Raw genomic sequence first — 12,466 nt, 5'->3', positions numbered from 1 at the left:
TCCAGGGACTTATTTACAACAATTTGGGGGAATCCTCGGCTTGCTTTCCTATACACATTACATACAAAAGAGCAGATTTTAGATCATAGGAAATTCTGTTTAAAGAAACCGCCTTTTTGCCATGACCATAAAGAAAGTCTGATCTGTAATGGTATGAAAACGCCACATGTTTCCACAAATAATAAGTGCATTAAGCCAGCATTAATGGTATTGAGAACTAGGCAGGACTTTAATCTTCCGTTCATCTTACACTTCATAGTGTGACAACAAAACTCTGGTTATCTTTATATCATGTCATAAAAGAAACCATATTCAAATTCTTTAACAGTACAGATCTCCGACTACCTGTGACTGATGCCATTTGTGGAAGTTTTACTTCAAAGACGATGCTGTGCTGGGTGTCCCTGTTCCCTTGCAAAGTTCGGTCTCTGAAGCAGAGAACCTCGAGTGAGTCCAGAAAGCTGCCCCTGTCATCACAAAGGCAAGTAATCAAAGCATTGAATTGTTCCCAAATATTGATGAGAAAGGCCGATAGGAATGTAAAGTGCCAAGACTAGTGGTAATATTATTGATTTTAAAATTCTCATCCTAGTTTTCAAATCCCTCCATGGCCTCATTCCTCCCTCGCTGTAACCTCCTCCAGCCTCTCCATCTCACTCTCCTCCTTTAAGATACTCCTCAAAAAACTTACGCCTTTGGTCACCTGTCCTAATATGGCTCGGTATGAAGCACCTTGGGACAGTTTACTACGTTAAAAGCGCTATATAAATGCAAGTTGTTGTTGTTGATAAAAGCCATGATCAAGCACGGCCATCACATTTTTCACAATTTCATACAACTACAACAGTCGGTAAAATCAGAAAAGCATCCCAGGACTAAAATTCTAAAACATACTTTAATATTTTATCTCAAGAGGAGTGAGACATTTTGAAAATAAGAACAAGTGGGCTATGTTCATTCTCAGCACTACTAATAAATCACTTACAATTACTCTTCATGACATCAATTTTAATCTTGGCAAAAATGTACCAGGCTATTGTTTTTTTTTATTTAGCAGCAGTGGCCAGGTAAAATAATTTTCTCTCTAGAATCAATGCAGGCAGTACTGAATTATCATGGGAAGAAATGGAATAGGGCAATCGAGGATGGAGAGTGGAAAGAAGGGTTGGCAGAATTGCCCACTGCACTTGTTTCAAAACAAACTGAATGTTTTACTTTTCACAGAGACTGAAGGGTAAAATTTGACCATTTACAGGTATGTTATAAAAGCACTTTATACTATAAAAGCCCCATCAAGCAACAATATTATATTGTCCTTCATACATCAAATTAACAGTCTCTCTTTGTTTCATGTTTTATATATTACTTTCTATATGTGGGTTTATTTTGCTTAAAAAAAATCACACAGGTCACAAATGTAGCATACCTTTTCCCGAAGAAAATCCTTTCCAAAAATGTATTAAACCAGGACAATATAAAAGCTAAAACATTTACCAGTTGTAGGCTATAAGGATCAGGAAGCTTCTCAGAGGCCATCCTGGATACTGGGTTAAGGTGCAAGGATCATAGACACCAACTGTGACCTGCCAAAGAAAATTGCCTTTAACAGGGAGTGGCCGCCAAAGTAATAGCATCATTACAAAATGAAGATGGCAAAATTAACAGTACAAAATACAGGCTCATATTGGAGAATTGTAAAATATGTACTTTTTACTATCACAACCAGAAGACAATTGGATATTTTACCTTCAAATAGTTCAACAGAATTCCTGAACTAATATACTCTAGGCAGCAGCCCGAGTGCCACACCCTAATTTAGACACCTGTTTATTCTTATAGGTTGACAGTACAGATATCAGCCTTGATATATTGAGAAGGTTCTGAAATCTTTGGTAATGTGAGGGTTCAAAAGATTGGTGCAAGTACTTATACAGGTAGGCGATGAGTTTTATATTCCCAGATATACAACTAATGAGTTTTGTTAGGGAGAGCAAAAAAGTGGTGGTTACTTTCCTTTTCATAGGATTGAGCACTGACTGAGAATTTGAAGTTCAATCCTGCAAGACTGTGATTCAAGAAATACTCTTTCTGTATACTTCCTGAATTCCACAATTTACCGAATAGCACTTTGAAGATCTATTAATTAAGTGTATGACATTTTATTCCCAATAGAACTAGCTGCTCTTACTCAAACAGGCACCTCTATTTAGGATCAAGTGACTGCATTGTTGCTATATAGTAGCAGCAACAGTACATCTGATGCCTACTAGATACATTAATGCCTTCAGCAAGATAAAACTGAATGAAATCTACAAAGTTACACTGGATCACACCCAGCATGAATGAGCTAACAGCGGACTGATGGCCTGTTTATAAACAGACCAAAGCTGCTCAGTAACGTAATTCAGAACCATCTTCACTTACTCACCGAACCATTTTTTATTCTAACAGACAGCTACACACCTAATCTTGGATGTAAATTTGTACCTTGGTCTGACCTTTGAAAAACTCATTCCAGTTTCTCAAAGATGCCAATGAAACGGAATCTTCTGTGTACTTGACCAGAAAATAAGGAACTGCTGTAACTTCCTCCTTTTGGCAAAGTTCATCGTAAGCTTCTTGTAGTGTCTGGATCTGTTTATATAACAAACAAAAAAATCAGCAACTAATGAATGGAGTTTTGCTTTAAAGTTTGTCCCAGTGGAATGTGTAAAGTAATTCAGTTTACAAAAGAGAAACACAAAATTGCAGCCCAATTTTATAATTTGTTATTTCAGCACTAATAATAAAAACTCATTTCAAAAGGTAATTCCACAAATGGAGGATAAAAAAAAAGACATCTTGCTCACTCAACAATTCACCGAGTTTATCCAGTGAGCAGTTAAGCCACTCACTGACCATGTACGTCCCAGGTTCAATATCAAGTCTGTGCTGAGTGAGCTGATCACACCCAGAGCAGGGGTTGGGATGCATCTGGCCTCAGCATCCCTGGGTTGAAGAAAGGGGAGCAGGACAGTGTTCCCACTATTGATCGCCATCCAGTGGCCTCTGCTGAACATGCATGTTTACAGATGCTGGATAAGTAGGATTGCACCTAGTTATGATATCCCCTGCCTGCCAACACCATCAAGGCTCACACATGAAGAATGACCACTTGGGCGAGGTACCAGAGGGTCATGGAACTATATCCAAGCAAGGAGCAAATGGCATTAGATGAGAAGGAGAGAGAAGAAAGTTGGCAAGAACCTTTCTGTAAAAAGCTTAACAAAACTCGTTATTTCTCCCCAAAGTATACACCATCACCACCTAAGGGAACAGGCAGGCAAGACCATCACCACCTGAGAGAGCAGGCAGGCAAGACCATCACCACCTGAGAGAGCAGGCGGGCACCGTCCATCACCACCTGAGAGAGCAGGCAGGCACCGTCCATCACCACCTGAGAGAGCAGGCGGGCACCGTCCATCACCACCTGAGAGAGCAGGCAGGCACCGTCCATCACCACCAGAGAGAGCAGGCGGGCACCGTCCATCACCACCTGAGAGAGCAGGCAGGCAAGACCATCACCACCTGAGAGAGCAGGCAGGCACTGTCCATCACCACCTGAGAGCGCAAGCGGGCACCGTCCATCACCACCTGAGAGAGCAGGCGAGCACCGTCCATCGCCACCTGAGAGAGCAGGCGGGCACCACCCATCACCACCTGAGCACAGGCGGGCACCGACCATCACCACCTGAGAGAACAGGCGGGCACGACCATCACCACCTGAGAGAGCAGGCGGGCACGACCATCACCACCTGAGAGAGCAGGCGGGCACGACCATCACCACCTGAGAGAGCAGGCGGGCACGACCATCACCACCTGAGAGAGCAGGCGGGCACGACCATCACCACCTGAGAGAGCAGGCGGGCACGACCATCACCACCTGAGAGAGCAGGCAGGCACGACCATCACCACCTGAGAGAGCAGGCGGGCACGACCATCACCACCTGAGAGAGCAGGCGGGCACGACCATCACCACCTGAGAGAGCAGGCGGGCACGACCATCACCACCTGAGAGAGCAGGCGGGCACGACCATCACCACCTGAGAGAGCAGGCGGGCACGACCATCACCACCTGAGAGAGCAGGCGGGCACGACCATCACCACCTGAGAGAGCAGGCGGGCACGACCATCACCACCTGAGAGAGCAGGCGGGCACGACCATCACCACCTGAGAGAGCAGGCGGGCACGACCATCACCACCTGAGAGAGCAGGCGGGCACGACCATCACCACCTGAGAGAGCAGGCGGGCACGACCATCACCACCTGAGAGAGCAGGCGGGCATGACCATCACCACCTGAGAGAGCAGGCGGGCACGACCATCACCACCTGAGAGAGCAGGCGGGCACGACCATCACCACCTGAGAGAGCAGGCGGGCACGACCATCACCACCTGAGAGAGCAGGCGGGCACGACCATCACCACCTGAGAGAGCAGGCGGGCACGACCATCACCACCTGAGAGAGCAGGCGGGCACGACCATCACCACCTGAGAGAGCAGGCGGGCACCGACCATCACCACCTGAGAGCAGGTGGGCTCCGACCATCACCACCTGAGCGCAGGCGGGCACGACCATCACCACCTGAGAGCAGGCGGGCACCGACCATCACCACCTGAGCGCAGGCGGGCACCGACCATCACCACCTGAGAGCAGGCGGGCACCGACCATCACCACCTGAGAGAGCAGGCGGGCATGGCCATCACCACCTGAGAGAGCAGGCGGGCAATCCCTCAGGATTTTCCTCCCTTTCACTCTTTCCCTCCTGCCAGCACCTGGAGGTTGCAGAGATGAAATTGTGCCCCACCGATCTACAACATCTACACTGCAGCTGTAATGAGTTGCTAACCACAAAATTAGAGCTTTTGTAAGAAAGCAATATGGGAGAGGTGAATTACAGCGCAGACTATCAATACAGGAGCAAAACTGGTTCACAAGATCTCCAACTGTGGCAAGACTAACATGTCATCCCGAGTCTCTTGTGTTCTTCACAGAACTAATGCTCTACTTCAGTGAGATACTGTAAATACTGAACCAAAGTTTCACTACTGTGGATATCACCACGGACTTCTTTCCAGTACTACTTCACTTCAATGTCCAAGATTCATTAGAAAGAAATTTGTTGGCACATTTGACGTACAAGAATCACTTTGTAAATCACTAAACTGGGCTTAGCCCTCTTCACGATTAAGAGCCAGTCACTTAACTAGGCTCAGCCCTCTGCACTCATCCCAGAGGCTCGTCACTCTTTTCTTTCACAGATAACAAAAATAGTCCACATTTTGAAAGCTGAAATGTAGTTATTAAAAGAGAATGCATAGACTCAAAGTATGTTCTTAGCATATTATTTTTGGGGCAGAAATTTTACAACAAGAGTTTTATAATAGAAAAGATCCACACTGTGACTTCCTGTCTTTATACCTGACACGTGGAGAACTTTGCTGCCAACTTGACTGGATGGTGGAATATAGGTATCCCTTCTGTGAAGCACAATGCAGGAAATGCAAACCAGTAGTAGAAATGATACTTTTTTAAATCCTGCAAAATATAGTTTCAATAAAACAAAATTAGCTCTCAAAAATAAAAAAATAAAATCAACAGCAATTAAAGACAAGTACAAAACATTTTCCAATTTCACAGAACATTCACACATTTGATTATCATAGGTAGAGCTGGGAACTTTGCTCATGGTAGGTGGAGTGCAATGAAAGGGGCAAGCTATTCAACTGTGGGGGGCATCAGAAAAGAGCCATTTCCTGTCTTCATCAGATGGCCACACATATCTACTTCCAGCAGAATCACTAGAAATCAGTCAATTTTTTGCCTTCACAATAGAGGGTGTTGAAATCAATTTTAGTGCTCCTATCAGAACCTTAGCTGAGATTAGCTAACAGCACAGGCCAGGAGTCAAACCTCAGACCTTCCTGATTTACATGGCTCAGCGAATCAAGTCCTGTGTTGAGCCTGATTCACATTTTTTTTTCAAACAAAAGGAAATTACATCTCCAAGTCATTTAGTCAAACCTCACATAACTAGCACACAATTCTGGAGTTTGGTGGAAGAGATGAAACAGGTGAAAAAAGTTAACACAATTCTTTAAACAATGCTCCTTAATGGATGATGTGGAGATGCCGGTGATGGACTGGGGTGGACAAATGTAAGGAATCTTACAACACCAGGTTATAGTCCAACAAATTTATTTTAAAATCACAAGCTTTCGGAGATTATCTCCTTCGTCAGATGATTGAATGAAAAGGTTCTCAAATCGCATATCTTATACGATGTTGGGACAGCATCACACCAATCAAAAGGTGTCGTTGTTATTCAAACAGGCCAGTCACGGAGAACAGCACGTCCCAGTACACTCGATATACATTGTGTCTTTTACACAGGCAGGCAGAAAGAAACTTAAAATGGCAGAGAGAGAGAGAGAGAGAATTTTAAAAAAACATATAAATTTTTTCCCCCTTTTTGCTGGTGGGGTTACGTGTAGCGTGACATGAACCCAAGATCCCGGTTGAGGCCGTCCTCATGGGTGCGGAACTTGGCTATCAACTTCTGCTCGACGATTTTGCGTTGTCGTGTGTCTCGAAGGCCGCCTTGGAGAACGCTTACCCGAAGATCGGTGGCTGAATGTCCTTGACTGCTAAAGTGTTCCCCGACTGGATGGGCAGAGACCAGAATTGTAGTAAAGGGTATTTTCTCACAGAATCTCAGCAGCCTTTTTTATATAATGTAGGTGACAGAGGATGCAGATTCCTAATCAAAAACCAGATAGGAAATTGGGAGGGGTGGTAAAGAGAAACTAGCTCATATCACAAGTAAGTCAAAAGCTTAGCTAAAGTGTTGGATGTTTTGAAAATGAGCTCTTCTATTTATGAAAGTTTTCAATATTGTAATAGCAGTGTTAGTTTCTAGTGTAAATTGTTATTTTTTCAGAAGACATTATTCATCTATTTGTTTATGGCTGACTTAAAACATCAAGTTGCTAGCCTTTGTAACAGAAACAGGACACTCAACTCTTTTAAAGGCAATTAACCACTCTGAGGCACGGTAGAAGTTTAACAGCTGGTATTTTACTCTACACCATAAACATTCATTTTTCTTAAGTGATTTTTTAAAATCTTTGTTCCTTGTTAATTCATTTTCTAAGTACATATCATCCTCATAGAACATAAACAGCTAGATTTAAGTAATCCAGAGACTACTGCCATCTCAACCATATACAAGGTAAAATAATTCCAAATATATTAACAGCAGCTGTTCATTAAAAAAACTAATTTTCCAGAGTTAAGTACACTTAATTTACATTCAATTTCAAATCTGAGCTATAAAAGTGGAAAAATATTTCAAGGTGGGCAGATAAGGAAGGAGTACTGAGGGCAGGTGGTTGCGCACTGTGCACTGCTTGAGCAGAAGCCTGAAAAATCATTTTTTAAAATTTCAAAATGTATCTTTAAATTCTATGAAATAAGGTATAAAAAGTTCTATGTAAATATCACAATTTCAAACCAGTACAATTCAAACCAATACAATATAGATCGTACACAGTGCGATCTCGATATTACAATTCAAACACAGTATATTCCTTATGATTCATGGTGTACAATGCAATACAAGGTGGGGTGACCTTACATGGTGGACTTTCCCCATAGAGCCTTTGCGTAGGTCAGTGCTTCCCACAGCACGTACTCCTGGACCTTGGAGTGTGCCAGTCGGCAACACTCGGTTGTGGACAGCTCCTTCAGCTGGAAGACCAGCAGATTTCGGGCAGAAGAAAGGGCCTCCTTCACTGAGTTAATGGTCTTTCAGCCACTGGTGATGTCTGTCTCGGTGTGCATCCAGGGAACAGCCCGTAGAGCACAGTGTCCTGTGTTACCAAACTGTTGGGGATGAACTGGGACAGATAACAATACATCTCTCTCCACACCCTCTATGCGAAGGGGGAGCCCATCAGGAGGTGGACGACGGTCTCCTCCCCGCCGCAGCCTCGAGGATAGCTCGCGGTGGCGCTCAGATTGCAAACAAGTTACATCCTGGTGCCTGTTTGTCAGCTCTGGGAATGAGATGTTCTGCCAAATGGCATCGACTGTCTGGTCGGGGAAAAACCCGATCGAGTCCACCCTCTCCTTTCCTTGCAGGACTCTCAGGACGTTTATTGTCGACCACTGTCTGTCAGCCTTGTGGTCGAAGGGGCTGCTCCTCAGGAAATGAGGAGGCGCAGGGTGGGGCATCCTGTGCCTGCTCGGCCAGCGTGGCCAGACCCAGCCTTCTCAGTGTGTTGGCCATTTGGAAACCTTGACCCTAGCACCAGGATGGTATGTTGCCTCCCTGGTGCTAGGGTCAAGGATGTCACGGAGCGGCTGCAGGGCATTCTGGAGGGGGAGGGTGAACAGCCAGTAGTCGTGGTCCATATTGGTACCAATGACATAGGTAAAAAAAGGGATGAGGTCCTGCAAGGTGAATTTAAGGAGTTAGGAGATAAATTAAAAAGCAGGACTTCAAAGGTAGTGATCTCAGGATTACTGCCGGTGCCACGTGCTAGTGAGTATAGGAACAGGAGAATAGACAGGATGAATGCGTAGCTGCAGGGATGGTGTAGGAGGGAGGGATTTAGATTCCTGGGACATTGGGACCGGTTCTGGGGAAGGTGGGACCTGTACAAGCGTGATGGGTTACACCCGAGCAGGACCGGGACAAATGTCCTCGCGGGGGTGTTTGCTAGTGCTGTTGGGGAAGGTTTAAACTAGAGTGGCAGGGGGATGGGAACCTGAGCGGGGAGTCAGAAGGGAATAAAGTTGAGAGCAGCAAGAGAGGGGAAGACCCAGGGGAAATCTACAATACAAATAGTACAAACAGTTGTTCAAGAACAAGTGAAAGGGAAAAGCATAGAGCAGCGGAAAGAAAGTGTTCTTTAGGCACTTTAGATACTTTAGGCACGACAGATAAAATGAAAACTAGAAGGCGTAAGGCGATTAACCCAGCATCAAAGCTGTGGCAGGGGGTTGGGAACCTGAGCAGGGAGACAGAGGAAAGCATGTCAGGAAGGGATAGAAGGTATGGAGTAAAAGGTAAAGTGTTAAAAAAGGAAAAAGCAGGAACTAAGTGTCACAAAACATATTTGAAAGTTCTTTATCTGAATGCACGTAGCATTCGTAACAAAATGGACGAGTTAACGGCACAAATAACGACGTATGGGTATGATCTTGTGGCCATTACAGAAACATGGCTGCAGGGTGACAACGACTGGGAATTAAATATGCCAGGGTATTTAACAATCAGGAAGGACAGGCAGGCAGGAAGGAAGGGGAGGTGGGGTGGCTATGTTAATAAGGGAAGGAATCACTGTAATACAGACAAATGATATTGGGACAAAGGATCAGGATAATGAAACAGTTTGGGTAGAGATAAGGAATAATAAGGAGCAAAAAACACTCGTGGGCGTAGTATATAGGCCTTCTAATAGTTGCAGCTCTGCTGGAAGAAGTATTAATCAGGAAATAGTCGGGGAACAGCTATTATTATGGGGGATTTTAACTATCATATTAACTGGACAAATCAAATTGGGCAGGGTAGCCTTGAGGAAGAGTTTATTGAGTGTATCAGGGATGGATTTCTTGAGCAGTATGTAACTGATCCTACAAGGGGGCAGGCAACCTTGGACCTGGTCCTGTGTAATGAGCCAGGATTAATTAATAATGTCCTAGTTAAGTATCCCCTTGGAATGAGTGACCATAACATGGTTACATTCCATATCCAATTAGAGGGTGAGAAGGTTGGTTCTCAAACAAGCGTACTGAGCTTGAATAAAGGAGACTATGATGGTATGAGAGTGGAATTGATTAAAGTGGACTGGGAAAATAGATTAAAGGGTAAGACGGTACATGAGCAGTGGTGTTCATTTAAGGAGTTATTTTACAACTTTCAAAACAAATATATTCCACTGAGGAAAAAAGGGTGTAAAAGAAATGACAGCCATCCGTGGCTAAGTAAAGAAATTAAGGATAGTATCCGACTAAAAACAAGGACATATAAGGTAGCCAAACTTAGTGGGAGGATAGAAGATTGGGAAGTCTTCAAAAGACAGCAAAAAGTAACTAAAGGATTGATTAAGAAAGGGAAGATAGATTACGAAAATAAATTAGCAAAAAATATAAAAACAGATAGCAAGAGTTTCTACAGTTATATAAAAAGAAAAAGGGTGGCTAAGGCAAACGTAGGTCCTTTAGAGGATGAGACCAGGAAATTAATGGTGGGAAACATGGAGATGGCAAAAATGCTGAACAAATATTTTGTTTCAGTCTTTACGGTAGAGGACACTAAGAATATCCCAACACTGGACAAACAGGGGGCTCTGGGGGGGGGGGGGGGGGGGAGGAGCTAAATACGATTAAAATCACTAAGGAATTGGTACTCAGTAAACTAATGGGACTAAAGGCGAATAAATCCCCTGGACCTGATGGCTTACATCCTAGGGTCTTGAGGGAAGTGGCAGTAGGGATTGTGGATGCTTTGGTAATAATTTTCCAAAATTCTCTGGACTCGGCAAAGGTCCCGGCAGATTGGAAAACTGCCAATGTAACACCCTTATTTAAAAAGGGTAGTAGGCAGAAGGCTGGAAATTATAGCCTAACATCTGTGGTGGGTAAAATTTTGGAGTCTATTATTAAGGAGACAGTAGCAGAACATTTGGATAAACATAATTTAATAGGACAAAGTCAGCATGGCTTTACAAAGGGGAAGTCATGTCTGACAAATTTGCTTGAGTTCTTTGAGGATATAACGTACAGGGTGGATAAAGGGGAACCAGTGGACGTAGTGTATTTGGACTTCCAGAAGGCATTCGACAAGGTGCCACATAAAAGATTATTGCTCAAGATAAAGAATCACTGGATTGGGGGTAATATTCTGGCATGGGTGGAGGATTGGTTATCTAACAGGAAGCAGAGAGTTGGGATAAATGGTACATTCTCGGACTGGCAACCTGTAGCCAGTGGTGTTCCGCAGGGGTTGGTGCTGGGTCCCCAACTCTTTACAATCTATATTAACGATTTGGAGGAGGGGACCGAGTGTAACATATCAAAGTTTGCAGATGATACAAAGATGGGAGGGAAAGTAGAGAGTGAGGAGGACATAAAAAACCGACAAGGGGATATAGACAGGCTGGGTGAGTGGGCGGAGATTTGGCAGATGCAATACAATATTGGAAAATGTGAGGTTATGCACTTTGGCAGGAAAAATCGGAGAGCAAGTTATTATCTTAATGGCGAGAAACTGGAAAGTACTGCAGTACAAAGGGATCTGGGGGTCCTAGTGCAAGAAAATCAAAAGGTTAGTTTGCAGGTGCAGCAGGTGATCAAGAAGGCCAACGGAATGTTGGCTTTTATTGCTAGGGGGATAGAATATAAAAACAGGGAGGTATTGCTGCAGTTATATAAGGTATTGGTGAGACCACACCTGGAATACTGCATACAGTTTTGGTCTCCATACTTAAGAAAAGACATACTTGCTCTCAAGGCAGTACAAAGAAGGTTCACTCGGTTAATCCCGGGGATGAGGGGGTGGACATATGAGGAGAGGTTGAGTAGATTGGGACTCTACTCATTGGAGTTCAGAAGAATGAGAGGCGATCTTATTGAAACATATAGGATTGTGAAGGGGCTTGATCGGGTGGATGCGGTAAGGATGTTCCCAAGGATGGGTGAAACTAGAACGAGGGGGCATAATCTTAGAATAAGGGGCTGCTCTTTCAAAACTGAGATGAGGAGAAACTTCTTCACTCAGAGGGTAGTAGGTCTGTGGAATTTGCTGCCCCAGGAAGCTGTGGAAGCTACATCATTAAATAAATTTAAAACAGAAATAGACAGTTTCCTAGAAGTAAAGGGAATTAGGGGTTACGGGGAGCAGGCAGGAAATTGGACATGAATTTAGATTTGAGGTTAAGATCAGATCAGCCATGGTCTTATTGAATGGCGGAGCAGGCTCGAGGGGCCGATTGGCCTACTCCTGCTCCTATTTCTTATGTTCTTATGTTCAGCATGTAGTGACATTTGTTGTTTGCGTCCTGGGGCTCTACACACATCCTGAGGCAGCCACACACAAAGGTGGCCATCAGGATCAGAGCGGCATTGGGGATGTTCTTCCCCCCCTTTGTTTGGGGCCTTGTACATGGTGACCCTGGGGACAGGTTCTACCTTGGACCTCCAGACAAAGTGGAAGATGACTCGGGTGACTGTGACATCAGAGTTGTGGAGAATGGGCCAGACCCTGGCCACGTCGAGCAACACCACGAGTATCTCACATCTTATCACCAGATTCTGCCGGTTGTGGAGAGGGATCGCCCCACCCACATACCAAGCTTTTGTTTGGCCTTGGCGACCCGCTCCTCCCAGTTCTTCGTGCAGGCCAGGGGCCCCCCGAACCAG

The 12,466-nt window shown here is 44.5% G+C and overlaps 1 protein-coding gene across 2 annotated transcripts in view; it reads right to left on the bottom strand.

Moving 5' to 3' along the window:
- The window catches only part of atg7 (ATG7 autophagy related 7 homolog (S. cerevisiae)), a 137,554-nt gene that overhangs the window by 113,194 nt on the left and 11,894 nt on the right, over window positions 1–12,466 (bottom strand). For both annotated transcript variants that reach the window (XM_067998650.1, XM_067998651.1), the window contains exons 5-8: window positions 5,462–5,578; window positions 2,488–2,634; window positions 1,495–1,583; window positions 346–467 (exon numbers count right to left, since the gene is read on the bottom strand). In XM_067998650.1, coding sequence (XP_067854751.1) covers window positions 346–467; window positions 1,495–1,583; window positions 2,488–2,634; window positions 5,462–5,578 — 475 coding nt within the window. The remainder of the gene's footprint in view (window positions 1–345; window positions 468–1,494; window positions 1,584–2,487; window positions 2,635–5,461; window positions 5,579–12,466) is intronic.

This window comes from Heptranchias perlo, chromosome 17 (genome assembly GCF_035084215.1).
Source record: "Heptranchias perlo isolate sHepPer1 chromosome 17, sHepPer1.hap1, whole genome shotgun sequence".
Lineage (NCBI taxonomy): Eukaryota > Metazoa > Chordata > Chondrichthyes > Hexanchiformes > Hexanchidae > Heptranchias > Heptranchias perlo.
Note: the sequence above shows the minus strand (reverse complement) of the source record. Positions and strands in the feature narration are given on the sequence as shown.